Source organism: Notamacropus eugenii, chromosome 4, assembly GCF_028372415.1.
Source record: "Notamacropus eugenii isolate mMacEug1 chromosome 4, mMacEug1.pri_v2, whole genome shotgun sequence".
In the NCBI taxonomy this organism is placed as follows: domain Eukaryota; kingdom Metazoa; phylum Chordata; class Mammalia; order Diprotodontia; family Macropodidae; genus Notamacropus; species Notamacropus eugenii.
Window position 1 is genome coordinate 364,201,701 of NC_092875.1, and position 26,848 is coordinate 364,228,548.

Consider the following 26,848-nt stretch of genomic DNA (forward strand, 5'->3'; position numbering starts at 1 on the left):
GAGAAATATTGTTTTATTAATTGCTTCCTTGGTATATAAGCCTAATATGGAAACTATTTCTGGGTCAAAACATATTTTAGCTATTATATTTGCATAATTCTAAGTTGAACACCAAAATGGTTCTTTTGGTTTACAGCCCTCGAAAAGAAATAATTAGTATTCTTATTTTCTTTTGACTTCTCAAAGATTGACTATTGTTACCTTTTATGCTCTGTGATAGTTTTCATGATGGGATGTCAAACCTTACCTTTGTTTTAGTTATATTTTTTTTTATTATTAGAGATTTGGAGCATTATTCTATAGGATAATTAATAGTTCAATTTTTAAAAAAATGATTGTAATGTAGTAATTTCAGTATTTTTGTGATTTCAGAGAACTTAGAAAATCAAATATATGCATACACAAGATATGTCAATGAAATTGTTCCAGATATTGTATAAATTTATGTAACTAGAATGGATTCAGATAATTCTAACAAGGAAAAGAAACAAAATTTAACTGATCTACACATAACATAACATAATTCTAAAGTTTTACCCTAAAATAAGAAGAAATAAAGAGGTTGTATAAATTGTCTGTGCTATCATTAGAACCAGAGAAAATTTATTGTATAGAAATGGACTATTGAAAATAGAATTCAAAACTCTCAAAATTAAGAAACACGGGATATGACTGAAGGATAGGCAACACTAAGCATCTTTATACTCCAGGAAGACAAAAGATGGATTTTTTCATCAGTCAACAACCATTTAGTAAGAATCTTCTATGTTCCAGATACTGTGTTAAGCAATTGGATACAAATGAAGGGGTATGGAGGGTGGGAGGAACTCCCTACTCACAAGGTGCTCACAGTCTAATTAGGAAGACAGCATGAAAATTTCATACACACATATATGTATGTATATAATATACATGATATAATATATATATAATGTATGTGTCTGTGAATAAATGCATTAGAATTAAAGATCAAGAAGGGCTTCTTATAGAAATTAGAATTTTAGAGGAATATTGAAAAAAACATGTTAAAGCAAGAGTTGGAGATGAAGGGGCAGATAATGATAGGCGTAGGGGACAGTCAGTCAAAATGCTCAGGGAACAGCTGTATCACAAAGAGATCATAAAAACAGAAAAAGTCCCACATGTACAAAAAAATGTTTCTTAGCAGTTCTTTTTGTATTGTCAAAAAACTGGAAATCAAGGAAATACCCATTGATTGGGGACTGGCTGAACAAATTGTGGTTTATGAACGTAATGGAATACTATTGTGCTATAAGAAATGAGGAACAACTGGATTTCAGAAAAACCTGGAAAGACTTATATGAACTGATGCGGAGTGAAATGAGAACCAGGAGAACACTATACACAGTAACAGCCACAGCGTGCAAGGACTGTTTCCGACAGACTTAGCCCTTCACAAGCTATGCAAGCATCTAAAATATTTCCAAAGGATACAATGCAAAATGCTATTCACATCCACAGAAAGAACTATGGAATCAGAAAGCAGAATGAAGCAAACTATTTCCTCCTGTGTTATGTTTTGTTTTAGTTTTCTCATGCTTTCTCCCATTCATTTTAATTCTTTTATGTAAGAGGACTAATGTGAATGTGTTTAAAAAGAATATATGTGTAGTACCAATATAAAATTGCATGTCATCTTGGGAAGGGAAATAGGAGTGAGGGGGAGAAAAATTAAAAACTCATGGAAGTAATTGGTGAAAATTGAAAACAAAGTAATTAAAAAAAAGAAACAAAACACTCAGTAGGAGTAGAGAGATGGAAACAGCCTATTGAGACACTCAAGTCATCATGCAATAAGCAGCTAGACTAGGGTGCTGGCAGTTTTGGAATAGGAAAGGAGTTGTGTACATGAGAAATTTCACAATGCGAGAAAAATGTATTGGCAAAAGATTAGATATAGAACAAAAGAGAACTTTCTTTGATTTCAAGACTAAACTTAGGTTGAAAACTTCTTATCAGTTTATAAGGCTATTTAAAAGCATTAAAAAATTAGGATGATTTTAGGCTTTGGGTAGGAGAAAGATGCTGAGTTCAAACTGGGACATGCTAAGTTTAAAGCTTCTATAGAACATCTAGTATAATATTTGTATATAATGATTATCTAATTGACATAGAAAACTATTTGCTTTTCTTACGGAGGTATGCTGCTATTTTGCAAGTTATCATCTTAAAGAGTAAGCTGTTTGAGTCAATAAGTGAACAAGTGAACTAAGCAAGTTCAAACAGTCAGCGTGGATCAGAGGTGGAATTAAACCTAGGCCTTCCTGATTCTAAGATTAGCATTTACTCAACTTACAATTGTATTAATTTTAGGAATTGCAGATAAGCATGAATAGAGTTGACAACCACAAAGTTAACAAACATCAAACCAGGAAGAAATACGCAATCACATTAGATTATTCTTAAGATTTTATGCAAAACGAGATAATTTTGATTGATAACAATATTTAACCAATAATCAATAAAACACAAATATATAAATGAATGCACAGGTATCACACATGCACACAAATATCCTTGTACATGTATATAAATATATACACAAACATGTATGTATATGCACACTTATATGCACATATATGAATATACATATATATGCAATCAATCCATTCATAAATATATATATGTGTGTATATATGTTTATGTGTGCATATACATGCTTACTTTGGCGCTATTGCTTTCAATTTTAATCTAATGTATTGTCCCAATATTAATAACTAGCAATGACTGAGCGAATATAATTTTGAATCAATGATCATTTCTAAAGAGCAAGGATCTCTTTGGCATCAATTAAATTTTAAATTTAACTACTTATTCATTTTTAAACATTCTTTCTTTCAATTGAGCTTCAAATTCTCTCTCTCCTTTCCATTATCCCCTCACCCACTGAAATAGCATGAAAAATGCTATCAATTATACATTAGAATATATGCAAAATATATTTCCATATTGGCCATTTTTTCAAGCAAAAAAAAAGAGATTTTTTTTTTTCCCTGAAATTTGCACTCATAATTCATCAGTTCTTCCCCTGGAGGTACAAAGCATTTTTTCATCATGAATCCTTTGAATCTGGTTTATTTTGTTGAACAGAGTAGACATTTCTTTCATATTGAACATCATTAAAACGTTGCTGTTACTGGACATTATGATGTCCTGGATCTTCTCACTTAATATTGCATCAGCTCGCATAGGTTCTACCATGATTGCTTTTTTCTTTCTTTATGTTTTCTGAAACCACTCTATTTCTTACAATACAATAAGAGACATCAGAGACAAAAAAATGGCAGTTCCATTTGTTCATGGCCATATGGTGGACATATGAGAGAAATAAAATCTCTGTTTTCTTGTATTAGGTCAAAATTATGACAAACAGCAGAGAATCAAAACACATTTTGTTGCATCTCAGCCTCGGAGGCTGCATTTAATGCACAGTAAACTGTGTACAAAAATCATGCACCAATTCCCCCTATACATTAGTCTTGATTTGTACCCTTTCCAAGTTAAATAATGTACCATCAGTGCAGTAGCTAAACTTGATGCCTTTTTTCTTCTTATTGAAGACAACTGAAAACATAGCTAATACAGTGCTAAAATTCATTAAAGGAAGCAAATAGTCCTACTTCACTCCATTGGTGCCCAGGAAAGAGCAAGAATTTTGTCCATTATCCAGAACCCTGGTAAGAATGCCATCATGAAACTGATGTACAATACTGATGAATTTCTCTGGGCAACAGAATTTTACCATAATTTTTCACAAGCCTTCTTTACTAACAATTCTGAACGCCTTAGTCCAATCACCAACTGCTGTCTATAGACTTTGTTTCTACCCCTGACCTTTGTCCTGGACTTTTCAAGAAGTAAACACTATGCCATCTGTTCTTCAGCCTTTTACAAAGCCACAATGGCTCTCAGGTATATCACCATCTTCTTGTGGAAGGATGACCTTATTAAGGAGAACTATGACAAGAATCTTGCTGGCAGTCATCAGAGAGTGAGACCCTCTGTGACTGTCACAAGACAATCTATTTCCTTTTCCATTATAGAAATGGATGATGGAAGCATCCTTGATGTCCTAGGGGTCATCCTCCTGTTGCCATATAATCTAGAAAATTTCAGTCAGCTTTTGTATGAGTAATGAATACCTTGCCTTGTAAATCTGATCTAGAATAGAAGCAGCATCAGGCTCTTTGCCACATGAGAGGAGTCAAATGACATTTGAAACATCTTCTTCAGCAAGAAATTCAGGTAGAGAGAGATTGACTTCAACTTCAGTTGTATGATCAGTGGTTTTAACATTGAATGATGATGGCCTGTTGACAACATTATAGGAGTATTCATTTCATCTTTTCAGGATCATGTCTTTATCACTAATCAATGTGGTTTCATCAGCACTTAGCAGTTGAGATTCATCATAGCTCTTTGGTCCACAAATAGCCTTCCAGGCATCATAAAAGTGTTTTGGATTATTACTATCTGAATAAAACTGGATTTTATCCACTTTTTTACTGAGCCAAGAATCCTGCATTTCTGAAAAGCTTTGCTTGTGCTTTATTTTTCTTTTATAAATTTAAATACTGCCTTCTTATGAGTGAGAATGAGACTGCTAGTAAACCCTGTGGAATTCTTATTTTTCATTTAGCACTTTCTGAATTTCCCCACAATTTCTGTCAAGCAAATCTTGATGTTTGCTAGTGCTCTGGTCCAGAGGAGTGAATGCAGGGCTGGGCATCAAATCTTTGAAAGTGTCACACTCCTTTTTTTCCTCCACTGTTGCCAACTCTGTGTTGGTTCAGCTTTCCATTCGAAGGAGTAACAAACTGTTTATACTTGGAAAAGCTCTCTAATACGTTGAAATTAAGTTTTTCAGTAAACCTTTTGTCTTAGGAATTCTGGTTTTGTTATCCTAAAGTTTAACTTAGAGAGGAAAAGTCTGTGATCTAACTCTCTGTGCCACACATTGCCTAGATCACTCTCACATCCTCTATCTCTTCTTCTTATAATCACATAGTCTATTAAAAGCCAATTTCTTCTGTGAGGGGGCATCCATAATGTTTTATTATGTTTAGCTTGACAGAAAATAGTGTTGGTGATGGGATGCACAAGTCTTGAGTAATAAGTAACCGTTGGTATTTACAACTCCATTCCTCCCAAGGATTCCGTGCCATGTCTGATTGTTTTTTGCCTACTCTGGTGTCAGTCATCCAAAAATATAAGTTTTTCCTCTGTCAGTATATTGATGATAAGAGTCTCAAGGTCTTCATAATTTTTTCACCTTATCAGAGTTCATCATTGCATTACTATGGTTGTGTGACACTTTCCTGCAAGGAGCAATGACATTATCGTGGTTATGTCATTCAATCCTCTTAGGAGACATAAAAACTTATTGACTAGATTATTTTTTATTTAAAATCTAAGATAGCTTCTTGGCACAACTATTACTATGGTCATTCATGAGAAATGTGTATCCAGGTCCGACTTGGGTAACTGAGTCTTCATTTGTCAGCTTTGTTTCACTCAGGAATGCAATTTGGATGTGATAGCCGTTGCATTCCCTTCCAACAAGAGGTATTCTTCTTTCAGTTCTACTGGGTTTTTTGTTGTCCATAAGTGTGTGCACATTCTATGCACTGATAGTGAGTGGAATCATCTTCACAAAGGTTTTTCTATTGAGTGTGTGTTCATGTTTTTGTGTGTTCTGACCGCAGTGTAAGATCCTTTTCAGCTGTAGCAAGGTGTCAAGGATTGGCTGCAGCAGACAATTTTAAGGATGTCTTTTCTAGCCATTATCTCATGCCAGAAGGGAGGCAGTGCTATACTTCCAAAAGGCTGTTTAGATCTGAATACTGTTTGCTGCTTCTGGATAGGAGTTTCTGAATACTGTTGCTACTTCAGTTTACTGAAAAGATGAGCCTATGGCCTGGGCCATCTGTGTGCAAAATTGTGATTACAGTTCCCATTGTATCCACATCTGTGGTTTCATCATATGCCTGTCACCACAGGACTTTGAGGTGGGTACAAAAGGCAAAATGTTATGGGTGACACCTTTTGACTCTTTCATAAATTGGATTTAAGTGAGGCAAAGTTGCACAAAGTCATAAGCTTCACTCTCTCCTCCAGAGTCATCTCAGTCCAGTGATAGACAGGGTCAAGATGACTAGTGATGACTGGAGATACAGTGAATGACCTCAGGGTCTTTGATGTCTAACCAAGCTCTAAGCACTCCACAGCACCTCCATCAGCTGCCTTCTTGTCCATTGGAACAAATTATTCTCATCTGCTTATAACATCAGAAGAAGTCTTCACATGCTTGGGTGGGTTGGATGACCCCCTAATTCATCAGCAAGTGTGAGACCCCTTGGTTACCCTCATCCTAATTTAGCCTATCTGCTAAAATGATTTACTGAAGTGTGGTTGCTGTGTATGCTACATCTTTTTGGAGCAAAGGGTGAGAATGAGGTGGAACAGGTGAATATCAGAGGTAGCATGAAGCCCTGAACAGGATTTGGCAACCCTCACACTTAAGGTACTGGTTTTCCTTAAACACTTTCTATACGCCACAGAGTTTAGTACAGTGTCTGGCACATAGTAAATGCTTAATAAATGCTTATTTTTGTAATGTAATAATCAGGCTTATCTTTCCTGATTACGAAAGAAATATCAAAGCAGTGTATTTGGGGAATGAAGATTTTATTGCTAGATAATATCATTTTGTTAGGGTCTGAACTTCAGGTGATTTCTACAAATAATGCTGGGTTTTTACCATGCACTATTCAGTATACAGTGAAATTGTATAGAAATTATTTTTTTTTCTGTTGAAGAAATATATGCATTGCAATTCAACCTTCAAAATATCCTGGATAAATGAGATAGCTATAAGTATCTATTAGTCACATTTTTTGAGATAAGATTTTTTTAAATCACTATGCAAAAGATTTAATGATGCAAATAAAAGGTTTCTAATTGTCTTCCAATGCTTTCAAATGCATACTTGGGCTCTTGAAATATTTCTTTATAATTATAGCTGACCTGCATTGTGAGAAAACATCTTAGAGAAATATATGAACATGTGTACATGCATGCATGCATATATGTTCTAAAACATGAAACAGTCATAGCTTCAGTATCTTAAAAGAAATATAGAGATAAATCCTCAGATGTGATAAAAAGAGGAAAACATAAATACAAGTGTGTTTTTAATATCATTTAAGAATCTTAGTCTCTGAAACTTAGCTAATAATGTCTTTTTGTCCAACAGAGATTATTTTTCATTGGCAAATCCTCCATGGAACCACTCATCATTTTGATAAGTTACTAGGCGGAATTGTTATTTACTCTATTCATGCAGTCAATCAGCAATGCTCATTCCTTACCCAAATCATAGCCAGCACATAAGAATTTCCATACCAGATATTAATCAGCAGGTATTCTACTCTGGTGCCTGAATATCATGAGCTAAATTGTGCTGAATTATGATGCACATTAATAAAGTAGAACTCTCAGGAGAATGTTGATATATAGCTGTTGTAATTCTGCTTTTATTGATCATACATTAAATTGTATTAGGGTGGGAAACACATCTTAAATAAATAAATGAAGGCTTACCCTGCTCAAATAATTTCAATTTAGAAATTAGTGTTTTAACACGGTCTATGAGGCACTGTCTCTCTCTTCTAAAGCAACTTTTTGACTGCAGGAGAGCATTGACTGCAGTCTATATTCTATTGCCCTCTGGCTGATACCATTGGCTGCCAGGAATAAAGCACTACTTGAGAAAGTCAACATATGTTAACTAATTCCCTTTATTAAAATGTATTATTGTTCCCTTTTTATTCTGCTTCATTACTTAAGTCACTGCTATGAGGAATATATATTTAACTGTCAGAGCTTTCCAAACAATCGCCATAACTTCACACTGTTCAGTGATATTTTAAATGGTAGGATTCCTGAATGAACTTCTCATTTCATGAAATAATTAATCTTTTGTCTCCCTGTGTGGTGAACCAGAACCACATCTTGGAATACATCAATTGAAAAAGAAAGAAGCTTATAAACTATACATATAAAATTAATCTAAAGAAATTTGATTGCATATTGTCCAAAATTATTGTAACAAAAGCAAAGTGAAACATAATAATGAGAGTAAAATCAATGAATTTGCCAAAAAGAAGGGTGAACTGTAGAATATTTTCAGAGGAATAAGGTTTTGGTATTTTAAGAGCTTATAGTTTCTAAGTTAAAGGTTAACAGTAGGTTAGAATGTAAAACTCATTCAGATGCACTTAAATGAAACAGTAAGCTTAACTGCAATTAACAGACATTGTTTGAGTATTTTCTGGCAAATAAAAATCTCCTTTGGAAATTTATTTACATTATCAATTTTCTCAGAAAATTTTCATAAATGGTACAAAGGTATGTAGTAATTTTCAGATCTCTCCTCCTTTCTTTCTGAGCTGATTTTGGGGAATGATAGCAAAGGCTTGTATGCCTTTGATCAAGTCCTGACCCGGGGAATAGCTGGTAAGTGGAAATGAAGATAACAGAGAGAATGGTGAAAATATTAGCTCCTGGAATAACCTCAAAAAGTGAAGAATTAATTCTCTCTCTCAACTTGAACTCTAGAAGTTTGGTACACTGATGATTTATAATTACCAGAAAAAGATAAAAGTTTTTATACCTTTATCTCCTCGATAAAGAGTACAAAAAAGATCAAATATCATACAACATTTTTTTTCTTGTCTTGCTAAAAGACCAATTAGATATGAGATCTCATTAAACCAGGCAGTCTTTGTAAATATGTTAATCATAACTAAGTCATGATTACCTATCTTGTGAGATGCTTCCATGATGTTTCTTAAGTTCTCCATAAGGGGAATCTCTAAATATGATACGGTTCTTCACTTTGTCCTGATAAAATAAGGTTATCATTGAGATTTTCAGCTAGTTCAACTGTTATCCCTCACCTTTACCATATGAGTTACGTACCTTCATTTTCAATCATACAAAAGTTCAAGCAATGGAATGATGATGAATGTGTTTAATGTGTAATGAATATGCTAGGATCATATTAGCATGTGTGATGGAATCAAATTAGGGTCTATTTTTCTTTTTGTTTCTGTATAATCAAGTGCCTCTGATTAAATCTTGCCTTTATCAATCAAGAGTCTTTACAAGGAATAAAGTAGAGAAACAAGAGTTTCTTAACTAGAAACAGTATATGCATTTGTATTGTTAATCATTTTAATGCGATTAAGGAAGGTCTTTCCCACCCATTGATGGGCCTGCCCATTGTGGAAATTATATTTTTGGAGTGGCCCAAGTAACTATGTTTTTGTATTGGAGCTCTGGCTCAGAGGGTTATGTCCTCCATCTCTAAGAAGTGTATAATTACTCTGAGGGTGAGATTTTATTTTGGGGCTTAGTTTTTGTAAAAAGGTTTGAGTGCTAGGCAAGGACTTTAGGAAGTCACTAAGGAGCCCCCTTCCCCCTACCCCTGGCTTTGAGAAGCCATATGCTGTGCTTACCCCTCTAGTAACTGTGGTAAGACAGCTGTGCCTGTGCGTTGAATTGTTCAGGCTGAGGAAGCTATGTCTGTTGATTACTTTGAGGCTTACAGACTGGAAGTGTTTGTCTGGCCAGACAAGGACTCTGGGAAGCTGCTTTCAAGAGCCCCTGGCTTTGACAACCCAGATGTCATGCTTCCCTCTCTGGTAGCTATGGTCAGACAGTTGTAACTGTGTGTTGAATTCAGGCAGAGGAAGCTATGTCCGTTGATCTTTAATTTCTCTGTGTTTTCCTTAAAGTTCAGGGTGCTGATTCCTCTAAACTAGGTGAATGATATATGTGCTTGAATAAAGTATTGATACATGTGCTTGATTAAAGTGATAGTTAACTCCTCAAAAGTTGCCTTTCCTTTTATGAATGGAGATCTAAGAGCCTGTGATAGCAGGCCCCCTGTGTATTTGGGGTGCTTATTGATATAGCATGCTACAAAATAATTTCTCCTGAATCTTTAGCACCATTTTCCTGAACAGAGCTACTGCCTTGTTTCACTCCATCCTGGTTCTACCTATGCTACTTTACTATCTTATATATTTTTAAAACATTGGTAATATTCTTTTTTACATGTGATTGGTGAAAATAATATTATATGTACATATGTATATACATTTTAAAAAAGAGATGACTAGTAGAGGAAAATGGGGGGGGGGGAAGTAATGAGAATGATGAAAGAAAATTAAGAAAAGAAAAATAGAGAAATAAAAGCTTGATTAAAAAATGAAGGGGCAAAAAAAAAAAATCAAAGAAAATAAGACTTTAAAAACAAGAATTGGCCTAAAAGTAAAAAGAGGCACAAAAATTCACTGAAGGAAGGAACTCTTTCAAAAGACGACTAGGCCAAATGGAAAGGGAGGTACAAAATCTCACTGAAGAAAATAGTTCCTTAAAAATTAGGCTTTCGCAAAGTGATCAAGAAAAAAGGGAAAACGTTGCACAATATTTCTAGCAGCTCTCTTAGTGATGGTAAAAAAAAATAACAACCCTCTGCTGAGGAGGTGAATACCAGTTGGGGAGTGGTCAAACCAGTTGTGATGTATGATTTTGGTGGTATACTACTGTGGTGTAAGAAATTAGATAAGCATGGAAAGACTTGCATGAAATAATGAAAAGTAAAATGAGCAAAAGCGATGAAATGTTATATTCAGTAACAGTGATATTATTCAAAAGCATATGGGAAAGAAAAAGCTATTTTGAGTATTATAAAGATTCAAATCAATTACAAAGGAGCTTTGATGGAAGACTTTTTTCATGTTTACAGAAAGAACTGAGAAGAATGTGTGTATGTATGTATGTATGTATGCATGCACCCATGTGTATATGTATGCATGTATGTGTGTCTATGTATGTATGCTGATATTGTATATTCTTATATTAACATACAAATGTATATGTAAACACATATATACATACACATATATTATGTGTATATATTGGTTGATATGTCTATATAGGAGTATGCATGCATATGTATGCATATGTGTTTATATAGGCAAATATACATATACATATGCATGTGTGTATCATGTGCATATTCATAAATACACACATGTATGTGTAATGCACACACATGAGTATATATGTATATCCGTCTATATGCATCTATATATGTATAGATATAAGTGTGTGTGAGATGGTCACCTCTAGCGTGGGGTGAAGAGGAAGAGAGATTGCTCAGAACTTAAAAAGTAATGAAAATAAAATAGGTTCTAAAAATTAGAAATAGGCAAGTAGAAGCCAATGAATCCATGAGAAATCAAGAAACAATAAAACTAAGTCAAAAGAATAAAACAAAATAGAATAAAATGTGAAATATCTCACTGGTAAAACAACTGAATTGAAAATAGATGAAGAGAGGTAATTTAAGAATTATTGTGTTATTTGAAAGTGTTTATTTATTAAAAATGCCCATGCATCATATTCCAAGAAATTAAAAGAGAAAACTTTCCTGATATCTTAGACCCAAAGGACAAAATAGAAATTCAAAGAATACACCAATCTCTATTTGAAAGAAATCCCAAAGCAAAAACTTCAATAAATATTACAACCAAATTTCAGGCCTCTTATATCAACAAGAAAGTATTTCAAACAGACAGAAAAAAAATAATTAAAATACCATAGAATCATAGTCAGGATCACACTAGATCTGGCAATTTCTACATTAGAGAAGCCACAGACTTGGAATTTTATATTCTAGAAGATTAAGGAGTGTGTGTTACAACCAAGAATTGCCCACCCCACACAACTAAATGTTACCTTGCAGGACAAAAATAAATATTTAATGAAAACGAGAGCAATGACTACATAATTTTCCCTGTGATAGACACAGTGAATGACACATAGGAAGTGTTTAATAAATATGTAGAGATTTGGTGGAAGGAATTGCGGATATATGAGATGACTTAGATGATACAGAGACAATAAGAAGGCATAATTATGACCTTCAAATATTTGAAAGACTATTAAGTAGAAAAGATTTATTCTATTGGCCAGGTGACAGGAATACAACCAATATGCAAACACTTAGAGGAGGCAAAATTTAGCTCAATATACAAATAGATGGTATTACATAAATGTAAGTAAATAATTATACTAAATCATTATTTCCATTCTCACTTCATATGTATATATAAACATATATATGTATGTATGTATGTATGTATGCACACAAACATTTGTACAAGTATATAACTGCAAATACAAAAATGTACATATGCCTACATATATGGGTGTGTTCAGTTTTAAGCTATTAAAGCCTAAACAAAACACACAGACACACAACCATATATAATAGCGCACACACAGATTATGCAGAATGTGTAGATATGAATGAGTTATAATCTCATCATTTGGAGGGAACATAAAGATGCTTCTTGGAAGGAATGGTAAGTCATGTCTGTACAGTATAGTAAAAAGCAGAAATATCACCTTGTTAAAGTTCATGTAGTACAAGTTAGTATTTTTTTAGTATCAAGATATGGTTGGGAGAGTGGGAATATTATGAAAGCTGAGTGCCACAAAATTTATACTTTCAAGTGGTTATGCTGGAGAAGACTTTTGAGAGTCCCTTGGATAGCAAGTTGATCATATCAGTTAACACTTTAAAATTAATTTAAAATCACATATTTAACATCAAATACTGAAATTTAAATACTCTGTCCACATAATGAGAAATACTCATTGGAAAAGACTGGAATTTTAAGAAAGATCAAATATAAAAGGAGAACAACAATGACAGGTGATGGATACAGTCATAGAAGCAATGAACATGAGTATGGACAGAGACAGATGGAGAACAGAAGGCCCTGGTGAAATATATTCCATGAGGTCATGAAGAGATATGATTGAACAACTGAGCAACAACTACCACATATTCCAAAACAGTAAGCACTTTTGAACATGTTATAGTATAGATTTTTCCTAACAATTGAATTTGAGTGCTGGCTCAGGGAGCAATATGTTATCCTTTCTGGATATCGTTAAGCAAAGGATAAATTACCATTTTTCAGGATATTATTGAGTGAAATTCATATTCAGCAAGGGAATCAGACTGACATCTTTTCAACCTGACTTGTGACTTCGTTAGTCTCTAATGAGGAAACATCCTCTACCAATGAAGTTTGGAATCTTCTCTGCAACTTATAGTCTTAAGCATATGTAATGTGATAGTCTTTAAGATATTAAAGAAGATCTCCACCCATTAATAAGCCTGCCTATTAAGTGAAGTAGTATTAGGGAAGATTTGTAGGAAGGCCTACACTTTCTGTTAATGAGGCACTGCTTCTTAAGGGTTGTGATGCCCTTAGTCTCTAAAAAATGTATAAATACTCTGAGGTGAGATTTTTTCTTTGGAAATATTTGTTTGGCCAGACAAGAATCTGAGCAGTTGCTAAGGAGCCCCCCAGATTTGAAAACACAGAGAGTGGTGCTTCTTTCTATGGTAGCTATGTATATATGCAATCATCATACAGTTGGATCTGCCTGTTGATCTATGATGTATGTATTGCCTATATTATACAGTTGAAAGCCATATCTGTTCATTTTAATTTCTCTGTATTTTCTTTTTTTTTTTTTGAGCAAAACAAAATCAAATTTAATGGTCTTAAATGCAAAAGTAAAAACAAACAAAAAACACAAAAAAGCAAAAGAAAATTTAACAGAAACAGAACAACCCAAAATAGTCAAGGCAGCATGAAGAAAACTTTGGGGGTTAATCTTTAAAACTACAAATTAAAGTCTTCTTGTTAATAGATAACTGGCAAGAAATAAGTACTTTTCTGCTGAGTGTTCATATGAAAGCAAATTTTCAAAACAAAACCCTACTAAAATAGAAAAAAAGAATCTAGAGCTCACAAGAAGGGATGCGAGAAATACAATGCTCAAATGTTTATGTGTTATTACAAAATAGAGCTATTCTTGTGAATTTAAACTATGTTGAATGATCTTTGAAACTGCAAAGTTCTCTCAAAAGATAATGTACCAGGATGTGGTGCACCAGGCATACGCTATTTGGACAAAAGATTCAGGATGTCAAAGGAGCAACATATGTTCACACTGTTTTGGAGATTAAATTTGACTCTGGAATCTTCTTGGAGTTTCTTTGAAACTCTTTGGTCCATTCCTACTCAAACTTGGGTTTCTGAAAAATCTTTGTTCTTTAATTTCGACAGCTTGGCCATGGCTCAGCGTGCAACTTACCTCCCCAATGGTGTTAAAAGTCAGGCAGGCATGCTACTACTTACAAGACCACTTGAAAAAAAAACAAAATAAAACAACTGAAGTTTAAATCAACAGAAAAGTGGCAATGAAAACTGCTTCAGAAAGCAATTTACTGTCAACTAAGGCGTCAATAATTTTAAATGCTTAAGCTATTGAGAAAAAGCACACTCAGCGTCAGTCTAACATCTTTAGTATAACAACTAAGAAGAAAAAGAATTGTTTTTCCAGTTTGTGGAAACACTAAATGAAACAAATGTTAGACAGTCTTATAAGTTAAAGCATGCTTCAATTTTACCACCATCCAGAGGGGCTGGTTAGTTAATGCAGTCTACTAAGATTTCTGTTTCATATATATTTTAAAGGAAATAACTTAAGAAACTTAAAATTGGTCTAACATTGTGGGATCTCAAACATTTGAACATGTCAGTTGCATCCCAGAGTATAAAAAACCTTTTCATTTCTCATTTAGACTAAGACAAACACGTGAAAATTGGCGCAAAATGAGTTTTACACTAACAAAAAGATGCTTCAACTGGTGTCACTTTGAGTGAGCTATTCCGTACCAAACAGCGGGAGCGAGTTATTTGTGGGCCTTGTTGGTTTTGAAGGAAACCTGCAAGATTTTGTCCCCCAGGCGGTAGCCATTGAGACTTGCTATGGCCATGGCGGCTTCTTCATAGTTTGTCATGGTCACAAAACCAAAACCTTTGCACTTGTTGGTGTTGAAATCGCGAATAACTTTCACATTGGTAACCGCACCAAAGGGGCCAAACATCTGCCAGAGGATTCCCTCATCAGCATCTTGACCAAGGTTGTAGATGAAGATGCACCAGCCAGAAGATGCGTTTCCTGGGACATTTACACCAGAAAGCCCAGTCATGTGATCTACACCCATAGGGGAGAACCTGAATCTTTGTGCCTGATGATGAACTGGCCCTCCAAATCGTCTAGCTGGTGAGTGATACAGCTGAGAGAGCAGCGCCACATTTTTATTCTGGTTAGGATTGGCTGCAAACTTCACTGTTATGGGTTCGGAAGAACCTGGGGGTTTATGGCCATTGAAACTGGTAATTGCCTCTTCTGCTTCTGATCTTTTGTCAAACCGGATAAATGCAACCCCTCTGGACAAACCTGTTGTCTGATCCACAAGTACACGGGAGTTGATGATACGTCCAAATCGTGAAAACATGTCCTCCACATCTTTCTGTGTCATTGTCCTTGGGAGTCCACTAATATACAAATTGGCATCTTTGATAACTTCTGAGCTTGGCCGAGCATAGGATACCTTAATGGTTTTTGACTGGAGTCTCAGGCCATTCAGTGTGTTTATTGCTCTTTCGGCATCTTTTGCAGTCACGTAATTCACAAAGCCATAGCCTAAGCTGTGTCCTGCTACTTTATCACGAATAAGTTTTGCAGACTCAACTTCACCAATACTGCTAAACAAACTTCGTAATTCATCCTGTGTCATGTTCTGAGGGAGGTAGTTGACAATTAAATTCGTTCTACCGATATCATCCCTGCAATCTTCAGCCATGTGATCTTCATAACCATTAGACATTTTATAAAATATCTGTGCGCCTGCGGGCGGGCCCGGGACTCCTCCGGAGGCTGGGGGCGGGGGCGGGCGGGACGATAACGGCTCCGCTCGGCCTCGGTAGCGGCGGCGGCAGCGACGGCGGCAGCCTGTATTTTCTCTCAAGTTCAGGGTGCTGACTTTTTCTCCTGAACTAACTGAATGATACATGTGCTTGATTAAAGTGATTGTTGATCCCTTAAGTTGCTTTCCTTTTAGAAAAAATGATCAAAATATCTGTGATAACAGGCCCTCCTCTGTATGTCGGGGTCCTTTCCTTTACAGAGTATTAGTTGAGTAGTTTGAGGTTTGTTTTTTTTTTTTTTTTTGACTTGTCCAGGAACACACATTACAAAGCATGTTAGAGGAGACCAAAACCCAGTTTTGCCATCTTCAATGCCATTTGTCAAACTAATGTTAAACCATCTCTACTTGCTACTATACATAGTAGTCTGTACAAACTAAGCAGCTAATAAATTTTCTTTCTATTTCAATGGGCTAATTTCTAAAGCTTCAGTTCAATCATTCTATATTAAAGTACATATTTCCCTTCGAAGATTTATTTTTTTCAGAGTTTTTTTCCACATTGTTCACATTCTTTAGGATTTTTCTTTAGTCTTCACTCTGTTCTGTCAGCTTTCAGGTTTGGGTTTTTGAAATCGAACACTTAGATATCATATTCTTAGATCTTTTAATAGTTTACTGTACTGCTTTAACATTCCATTATTTTCATTACTTTCATCAAAGAACTACTTTGTGTTCCAACTAACATTAAAGCTGAACTTCTCATTGCATAATGTTGATACTTGTTCAGAGTGACTTCTGTAAACAATTGATAGCTTAATATATATTATTAAAAGACTTTTCTCATACTATGTAAGAAAATACAAATTCTCAGCTTTTAAGAAATTGTATCTCACATTCAGAATTATTTCAGTGAAATATTAATAAAAATCACTTTTTTGTGTATTCCTCTAATTTCTTTTTTCCTTTTTAGTTTTTTCCTTCATTTTTTTTCTTTCCTTTTTACCTCAACTACCATGGGTGTAAATACATTCAGAAACTAATTTGGTAATGAAGTATTTATAGTTCAGTGAGAAGAGGAAGCAACCAAAATTCAGAGATAAATTTATACATTTTCTTTTCTTTGCAGTCAAATTACTTGAAATTCTCATTCTAAGAATAAGATGGCAATGTCTTCAGGTTTCATAATTTTCTTTAGTCTTCCCCCCTTCCAGGATACATTAAATCTATCTCATTGTTGGGCTAACCAGTTTATATTTAAAAATTATATTCATCACCTATGTTAAATTTGAACATTATTTTATATTATATATCAAAATAACATATATTCATAGTACATTATATATAATTTATTTTAACATTATTTGAAATTATTTTGAGTAGAAAATAATTGAATTTTGATTGACATTTCATATACCAGGAAGGGGAGACAAAAAATAAACAACAACATTAAAATCTATTTAGTTTGAACTGGAATAATGATAAGGATAGAATATATTGCCAGAGAAAATGGGGGACTTTGGCTTTTTTATTTCATGAAACCTCCACTGATTCTTTTTTGCAAGAAAATGAATATTCAGGGAATAATGAAATTAAATATATAATGTGGATAACAGTCTTTCTTTAAGGACTTGGAGCATGTGCTTACAAATTCACAGCATCTCATTGTTTAATGGAAAATTTTACATTGGAAATATTACATCTGATTTTTATAAGCCAAAGAAAGATCAGTGTTTGAAAATAAATGATGTGAACACAGCATACAGAAAAAATCCTTTGCTCACAGCCTCTAGCAACAAATAGATTTAAGAAGACCAGCTGGCTTCTGACTGGGATTCCCCCATGGTCCTACTGAAAGGTCTGTTCCTAGTGGTTAAAGCCATTCCCTTTTATTGTTTATGACAAGCATAGCAATCTAGTAACAGGTGTGAGAATCAGCTTGAAAAAAAAGAGAGAGAGAAAAAAGCAACATGAAAAACAACAAAAATTTGGCAGGCTGTATGGACTCTGTCCTTGTCATTTTGATTATATTTTCATAGATAACCAACTACGTTACAAGGAAGTCATGCTCAAAGAACAGGAAAAACAACACAAAAGAGAATTTTACATTTAAAAAGAAGACAATTGACTGGATTGTGGTTCTTTTTCAAGCATCAATGAGAGGTTTCAACTGTTTTTAAAAAGCTGAGAATTCATGGCCCTTTCATGGACTGGCATGGGTAAACCCAATATTTTTCCCAGCTATCATTAATAAATATATCTAAGAAGATATCTGGCTTGCTAAGAGGCTAGAACAACTTCCTATTTAGGTGAAAACAAGTCACAACCTCTCAGAGTCTCAGCATGCTTTTTATATAATTAAGACACTGGACTAGGTGATCAGTAGAGTGCTTTCAAAATCTATCACTTTGTGCTGCTAAATGGCAGTAGTTCATAACTCTATGTGAAAACATGATCAGTAGGGTATATGAGATCACTGAACTCATATTTGAGAGACTTTGTGGCTTTGATCATGACTGGCAGGGTGAAATTGAACATTACCTAACCTCTCTTAGCCTCATTCTTCTCAATCATCAATGGGGAATATAATGTGTCACTACAAATCTCACAGTACTTTATAAGAAATTTATTTTGTGGGGGGCAGAGCCAAGATGGCGGAGTAGAAAGACGCACATACACATAGCTCTGAACCCACAACCCACAGAAGGACTAGAGGGGACCAACCCAGGGTGAATTCTGCACCCAGAGGCCACGGAATATTGGAGCGAGGGAGATTTCTGTTCCAGAGAGACCTGCAAACCTCTCGCGGGGGGTCCTTCGCGCTGTGGACTGGGCGCCAGGACTGGGAGCTGAGTGCAGCCCTGCAGTGTCCGGGACACCGTGAGGAAAAGATATGAATGGGCTACGAGGACGAGATATCCTGCGGCCATGAGGGTCCCTCCACCCACAGAGGGACCTGCAAACCTCTCTCGGAGGGTCCGTTGCGGTGTGGACGCGGAGCCCAGCCCGGACCTGCGGCGGCCGGGGCTCCAAGAGGTACAGATCCAAGCAGGCTTTAGGGACAGGATTTCCAACGGCGCCACAAGCCCCTCCACCCACAGGTGAGGGTCAGTGAGAGAGTCTCTTTGGCAGGTCAAGAGGGGAGTGGGGTGCCCCCATGGCTCGGGCCCCCCCGGGAGATAGAAGCTGAGAGGCGGCTGCAGACAGGGGCTCCCCAAGCGGGTGGGAGCCTGGATCCATTGTGGAAGGTCTGTGCATAACCCCCCTGAGGGAACAGGGCTTGAGAGGCGGCCCTGCCCCGACCTGACCACCAGAACTTAATTCTCACACTGAATAGCAGCCCTGCCCTCGCCAAAAGCCCTAAGGCGGGAAGCAGCATTTGAATCTCAGTCCCCAAACGCTGGCTGGGAGGACCAGAAGGCGAGGTGGGTGTGAGGAGAATATTCAGAGGTCAAGCCACTGGCTGGGGAGAATGCCAAGAAAAGGGAAAAGAAATAAAACTATTGAAGGGTACTTTCTCAGAAAAAAAGACACCTCCTCCCTTCCTTTCTGACAAGGAAGAACAATGCTTACCATCAGGCAAAGACACAGAAATCAAGGATTCTGTGTCCCAGCCCACCCAATGGGCTCAGGCCATGGAAGAACTCAAAAAGAATTTTGAAAATCAAGTTAGAGAGGTGGAGGAAAAACTGGGAAGAGAAATGAGAGAGATGAAAGAGAAGCATGAAAAGCAGATCAGCTCCCTGCTAAAGGAGAACCAAAAAAAATGGTGAAGAAATTAACACCTTGAAAACTAGCCTAACTCAATTGGCAAAAGAGGTCCAAAAGGCCAATGAGGAGAAGAATGCTTTCAAAAGCAGAATTAGCCAAATGGAAAAGGAGATTCAAAAGCTCACTGAAGAAAATAGATCTTTCAAAACTGGAATGGTACAGATGGATGCTAAGGACTTTATGAGAAAGACAGATATCACAGAACATAGCATGCAGATTCGAAAAATGGAAGATAATGTGAAATATCTTATTGGAAAAACAATTGACCTGGAAAATAGAATCAGGAGAGACAATGTAAAAATTCTGGGACTACCTGAAAACCATGGTCAAAAGAAGAGCCTAGACATCATATTCCATGAAATTATCAAGGAAAACTGCCCTGAGATTCTAGAACCAGAGGGCAAAATAAATATTCAAGGAATCGGCAGAACACGGCATGAAAGACATCCAAAAAGAGAAACTCCTAGGAACATTGTGGCCAAATTCCAGAACTCCCAGGTGAAAGAGAAAATATTGCAAGCAGCTAGAAAGAAACAATTCAAGTATTGTGGAAATACAATCAGGATAACACAAGATCTAGCACCCTCTACATTAAGGGATCGAAGGGAATGGAATATGATATTCCAGAAGTCAAAGGAACTAGGACCAAAAACAAGAATCACCTACCCAGCAAAACTGAGTATAATACTTCAGGAGAAAAAATGGTCTTTCAATGAAATAGAGGATTTTCAAATTTTCTTGATGAAAAGACCAGAGCTGAAAAGAAAATTTGACTTTCTAACACAAGAATGAAGAGAACCATGAAAAGGTGAACAGCAAAGAGAAGTCATAAGGGACTTACTAAAGTTGAACTGTTTACATTCCTACATGGAAAGACAATATTTGTAACTCTTGAAACATTTCAGTATCTGGGTACTGGGTGGGAGTACACACACACACACACATGCACACACGCACACATACATAGAGACAGAGTGCACAGAGTGAATTGAAGAGGATGGGATCATATCTAAAAAAAAAATGAAATCAAGCAGTGAGAGAGAAATATTGGGAGGAGAAAGGGAGAATTTGAATGGGGCAAATTATCTCTCATAAAAGAGGCAAGCAAAAGACTTATTAGTGGAGGGATAAAGAGGGGAGGCATGAGAAAAACATGAGGTCTACTCTCATCACATTCCACTAAAGGAAAGAATAAAATGCACACTCATTTTGATAGGAAAACCTATCTCATAATACAGGAGAGTGGGGGACAGGGGCACAAGCAGGGTGGTGGGGAGGATGGAGGGGAGGGCATGGGGAGGAGAATGCAATCCAAGGTCGACACTCATGGGGAGGGAAAGGATCATAAGAGAATAGAAATAATGGGGGTCAGGATAGGATGGAGGGAAATATAATTAGTCCTATACAACACAACTAGTATGGAAATCATTTGCAAAACTACACAGATTTGGCCTATATTGAATTGCTTGCCTTCCAAAGGGAAGGGGTGGAGAGGGAGGGAGCTAAAGAAGTTGGAACTCAAAGTGTTAGGATCAAAAGTAATGTTCTTACCACTGGGAAATAAGAAATACAGGGTAAGGGGTCAAGAAAGCTATCTGGCCCTACAGGACAAAAGAGAAGATGGAGACAAGGGCAGGGAGGAAGGATAGAGGAGAGAGCAGATTGGTCACAGGGGCAATTAGAATGCTTGGGTTTTGGGGGGGGAGGGGACAAAAGGGGAGAAAATTTGTAACCCAAAATTTTGTGAAAATAAATGTTCAAAGTTAAATAAAAAAAAAAAAGAAAGGTATTAGTTCTAGCTTCCATGAAAGACCACCCACTGTTAAAAGTTGCTAATTGCTGATTTTCAACATTTTTAATAACATGCACAGTTCTAAATTGTTGCTTTATAGAATACCACTACTAGGTCTATAACTCAAGGAGATCAAAGAGAGAGAAAAAAGGAACCATATATACAAAAAAATATTTTTAGTAGCTATTTTTCTGGTTGAAAAAAATTAGGAAACTAAGGGGATGCCCATCAATTAGGCTAAACAAATTATGGTACATGAATGTAATGGAATACTACTGTGCTATAAGAAACTATGAAGGAGACCATTTCAGAGAAACCTGGGAAGACTTATATGAACTGATGCATAATGAAGCAGAACCACAAAAACCATTTATACAATAACAACGTTGTAAAAGCAAACAACTTCGAAAAAATAAAAAAAAGAAAAAAATGAAATTTATTTTGTGGTGTGGAGCTAAGATGGTGGAGTAAGAGCAACTACTCCCCCAGGCTCTTAGAAAACTCCTTCAAATGCCTCTAAAAAGAGAATATAACCAAACTTTGCAGGTGCAGACTTCAGTAGGAGACAGACTGTGGCAGATTCACAGCCCCGAACAGAATGGAAGGTTAGATGGAAGGTTCTATTCTGCTGGAGTGAGCTCACAGCGCAGAGCGCAGCATGTGCAGCGCAGCAGAGTGGGAGGTCCTCAGGGAGGCAGGAGGCAGCAGCAGACGGAACTCAAGGAGTGGCAGCTCAGGGTGAGAGACCAGCAGAGCCAAGGAAGTGACATCCACTGAGCCCCAAATATCAGCTGCAACAGCTCCTGAGACTTTCAGCCCACAGATCAAATGTCTAAGTCATTTACTAGAACTTCTGGGAGATAAAATGGCAGAGTGACCTATAAATGCTCTCTCCTTCCTCCTTGTTGACCTAGAAAGAAGAAAATATTTCCCCAGAAAAATCCCAGATCAGTGGGCACAGTGAAGGGGCAAACAGTCTCATAACACCTGAGACTAGGAATATAGATAATGAAGATTTGTCTTACTGTAGCAGAGGCAAACCAGAAGGAGAGGGGCCCCAGGGTAATGGAAATGTGCACTAGGATCCAGGAGTGCCTCAGCACTAGGAGAGGAGCTCCAGGAGGGATGGAAACTCTCACTAGGACCCAGGCATGCCTCAGCGCTTCAGAGGAAAGAAGAAGACAATAGGTCAGCCAGGATCACCAGCCTCTGAGCTTGCCTTTGCCTCAGCTCAGCTGAGATCTCCCAGACCAGACCACCCCTCCCACACACTCAACAAGGAAGCCCCAGGGCTGATCAGGGAAACACAAAACAAAAAGATAAAAAGACATCTGCCCTTAGCTTTTTCACACCAGGCAGCTCAAAACCAAGTTCTGCAGCTTCTAACTGAAAGAACCAGAAGTCACAACACAAATCATCATCATGAGCAAAAAAAAGCAAAAGAAGTGTAAAAAGAAACCATAGAATCTTTCTATGGGGACAAGGAACAAAAGAAGAGTATCAAAGATTTCAGTAGTGATATTGTACTTCCATCTGAAACTGCAGAAGGGATCATGAACTGCTCTCATATACAAACAGCTCTCCTGGAATAGCTGAAGAAGGCAATAGAAGAAAAACTGGCCAATGATTTTAAAAGTATGAAAAAAGAATTCATGGAGGAGAACATCTTTTTAGAAAGGAAAATGGAACAGATGGAAAAGGAAGCACAAAAACTAACTGGACAAAATAACTCCTTGAAAGTAAAAATTGGACAGATGGAAAAGGAGATGCAAAAGTTAACTGAAGAAAACAATCTGATAAAAATTAGAATTGGACAAGTAGAAACTAATGACTCTATGAGACATCAAGAACCAGTCAAATAAAATCTAAATAATGAAAAGATAGAAGAAAATGCAAAATACCAATTTGGAAAAACAACTGACCTGGAAAACAGATCAAGGAGAGAAAATTTAATAATTATTGGCCTGCCAGAAAGCTACAATGAAAAAAAGAGTCTGGGAAATATCTTCCAGGAAATCATCAAGGAAAATTGCCCAAAATGCTAGGTCCAGAGGGTACAATAGTTATCGAAAGAATCCACCTTTCACCTCCTGAAAGGGATCGCAAACTAAAAGCCCCAAGAAATATTGTTGCCAAATTCCAGAACTATCAAGTGAAGGAGAATATACTATAGGCAGCCAGAAAGAAACCATTCAAATATCAATGAAGCAACAGTCAGTATAGCACAGGACCTTGAAGCTTTTACATTAAAAGATCAACGGAATTGAAATATGATATTCCATGAGGCAAAGGAGCTGGGATCAATTACCCAGAAAGTTCAGCATAACATTTCAGGCAAAGAGATGGATATTCGATGAAATTAAGGATTTCCAGTCCTTCCTGACTAAAAGGCCAGAACCCAGTTGAAAATTTGATCTTCAAACATAGGTGTCAAGAGAGGCATGAAAAGGTAAACAAGGGAAAAGAAAAACTTGTTACTCAAGTTGGGCAAATCTGTTTATTTCCCTGTAACAAAAGATGATACTTGTTAATCATGAGAATTGCACATCTATTTTGAAATATAAAAGGGATATACATAGAGGGAACAAATATAAAGTAAATTATGTGATGATAAAAATATGATTTAAGTGTGCAAAGGGATTGTAAAAGGAGTATGAAAAGAAGGAAGCAGAAAATCGCAAATTACATCACAGGAAGAAGTACAAAATTATAGTAGAGGAAAAGAGGGGAGAGAGATGAGCATTGTTTGTGAGGTACGCTCACACATATTTGGTTCAAGGATTTGGTTCAAGGAAGGAGCAATAAACTTAATTAAGCATATAAATCTAACTAGCTCTATAGGCAGTAGGAGAAGGGGGAAGAAAGGAGAGGGGAAGCTAAAAGAGAAGGAAGATGTAGTCATGGTATAGGGGAGTAAAAGGGAGGGGGGTTGAAGGAAGGAAGGGAAGACTGCAGAAGGTAGTGGTGAAAAGTGAAAACTCTGTTGAGGAGGGGAAGGGAGACAAGAGAATTAAAAGCACAAATTGTGGGAAAGAGGATGGAGGAGAAGTCACAGATTGTAATCATAACTGAATGTGAATGGAATGAACTCTCCCATAAAACAAAGGCAGACAGCAGAATGGATTAAAAGCCATAATCCAACAATATGTTGTTTACAAGAAGCACATTTGAAACAGGGGGATACACACAGGGTAAAGGTCAAAGGTTGGAACAGAATATACTGTGACTCAGCAGATATAAGAAATGCAGGGGTAGCAATCCTAATCTCACACAAAGCAAAAGCAAAATAAAGCTAATCAAAAGAGATAAGGAAGGAAACTATATCCTGTTAAAAGTCACAATAAGCAATGAAGCAATATCATTACTAAACACGTACGCTTCAAGTGGTATAACATTCAAATTCTTAGAGGAGAGGATGGCGGAGTTGATGGAAGAAATAGAGAGCAAAACTCTACTAGTAGGGGACCTCAACTTTCCCCTCTCTGAACTTGATAAATCTAACCTCAAAATAAACAAGAAAGAAGTTAAGGAGGTAAATAAAACTCTGGATAAGGTAGATATGATAGACCTCTGGAGAAAATTGAATGGAAATAGAAAAGAATATACCATTTTCTCAGTGGTTCGTGGTATGTATACAAAAAGACAGAGCCAATATTATAAAAATGACAAATCTACCTAAATTAATTTAGTTATTTAGTGCTATATCAATTAAACTATCAGATAATTATTTTCTAGAGCTGGAAAAAGTAGTAGCAAAATTCATCTAGAAGAACAAAAGGTCAGAATATCAAGGGGATTAATGAAATGAAATGCTAGGGAAGATGTCCTAGTCCTACCAGATCCCAAATTGTATTATAAAGCAGCAATCATCAAAATCACTTAGTACTGGCTAAGAAATAGAAAGGTAGGCAAGTGGAATAAGCTAGGTACTCAAGACACAGTAGACAATGACTGCAGCAATCTACTGTTTGATAAAACCAAGGACCCCAGCTTCTGGGATAAGAACTCACTGTTTGACAAAAATTGCTGGGAAAACTGGATTACAATATGGCAGAAACTAGGCACGGACCAATGCCTGACACCATACAAAAGAATAAGGTCCAAATGGTACATGATCTAGGTATAAAGATTGATACAATGGAAAAATTGGTGGAGCAAGGAAGAGTGTATTTATCTGATTTATGGAAAAGGGAAGAATTTTTGATTAAAGAAGAGACAGAATGCAGTATGAAGTATAAGGTGGATAATTCTGATTACATTAAACTGAAAATGTTTGCGAAACCAAACTCAATGCAACCAAAATTTGGAAAGGTGTAGAAAACTGGGAAAGAATTTTTGCAGCTTATCTCAGGGATAAAGGCCTCATTTCTAGAATATATGGAGAATTGAGTCAAATGTACAAAAATACCTCATTACCCAATTGATAAATGGTCAAGGATACGAACAGGCAGTTTTCAGAGGAAGAAATTAAAGATGTCTACACTCATATGAAAAAATGCTCTAAATCATTTTTGATTAAAGAGATGCAAATCAAAACAACTCTGAGGTACCACAGCACACTTATCAGATTGGCAGACATGACAGAACAGGAAGATGATAAGTGTTGGGGAGGATGTGGGAGAGTTGGAACACTAATACACTACTGGTGGAGCTGTGAGCTGATACAAACATTCTGGAGAGCAATTTGGAACTATGCCCAAAGGGCTACAAGAAATGTTCATACCCTTTGACCTAGCAATAAAGCTTCTAGGATAAGGGTCCCACATGCACAAAAATATTTATAGTAGCACTCTTTGTGGTGACCAAAAACTGGAAATCAAGGGGATGCCCATCAATTGGGGAATGGCTGAATAAATTGTGGTATATGAATGTAATGGAATACAGTTGTGCTGTAAGAAATGATGAACAAGAAGCCTTCAGAGAGGCCTGACAAGACTTATATAATCTGATGCTGAGTGAAACGAGCAGAAGGAGGAGAACTTTGTGCACAGCAATGACCACAGTGTGTGAGTTTTTTTTCTGGTAGACTTGGAACTTCATTGCAATGCAAGGACTTAAAAAAAATTCCCAATGGTCTTCTAAGACAAAATGCCTTCCCCTTCCAGAGAAAGGACTATGAAATTCTGCTGCAGAATGTAACAGATCATTTGTGTGTGTGAGTGTGTGTGTATGTCTATTGCATTTTAGTTTGTTAGATGATTTCTCCCACTCACTTTAATTCTTCAACACAGCATGACTATAGTAAAAATGTATAGGAATGTATATGTAGAACCTATACAAAATTGTATGGTGTCTTGTGGAGGGAGGGTGAAGGGAGGGGGGAGAGAGGGGAAAATAATAATCTAAGTTATATGGTAGATATTGTAGAACACAGAAATTAAATAAAATTA

The 26,848-nt window shown here is 36.4% G+C and overlaps 1 protein-coding gene across 1 annotated transcript; it reads right to left on the reverse strand.

Annotated features, from left to right (window-relative positions):
* Positions 1 to 13,632: 13,632 nt before the first annotated feature.
* On the reverse strand, positions 13,633 to 15,975 carry LOC140501621 (ELAV-like protein 1). Its single transcript, XM_072605433.1, has one exon. It carries the CDS (start codon positions 15,854 to 15,856, stop codon positions 14,876 to 14,878), a length of 981 nt encoding a protein of 326 aa, XP_072461534.1. The 5' UTR covers positions 15,857 to 15,975; the 3' UTR covers positions 13,633 to 14,875.
* Between the last annotated feature and the right edge of the window lie 10,873 nt (positions 15,976 to 26,848).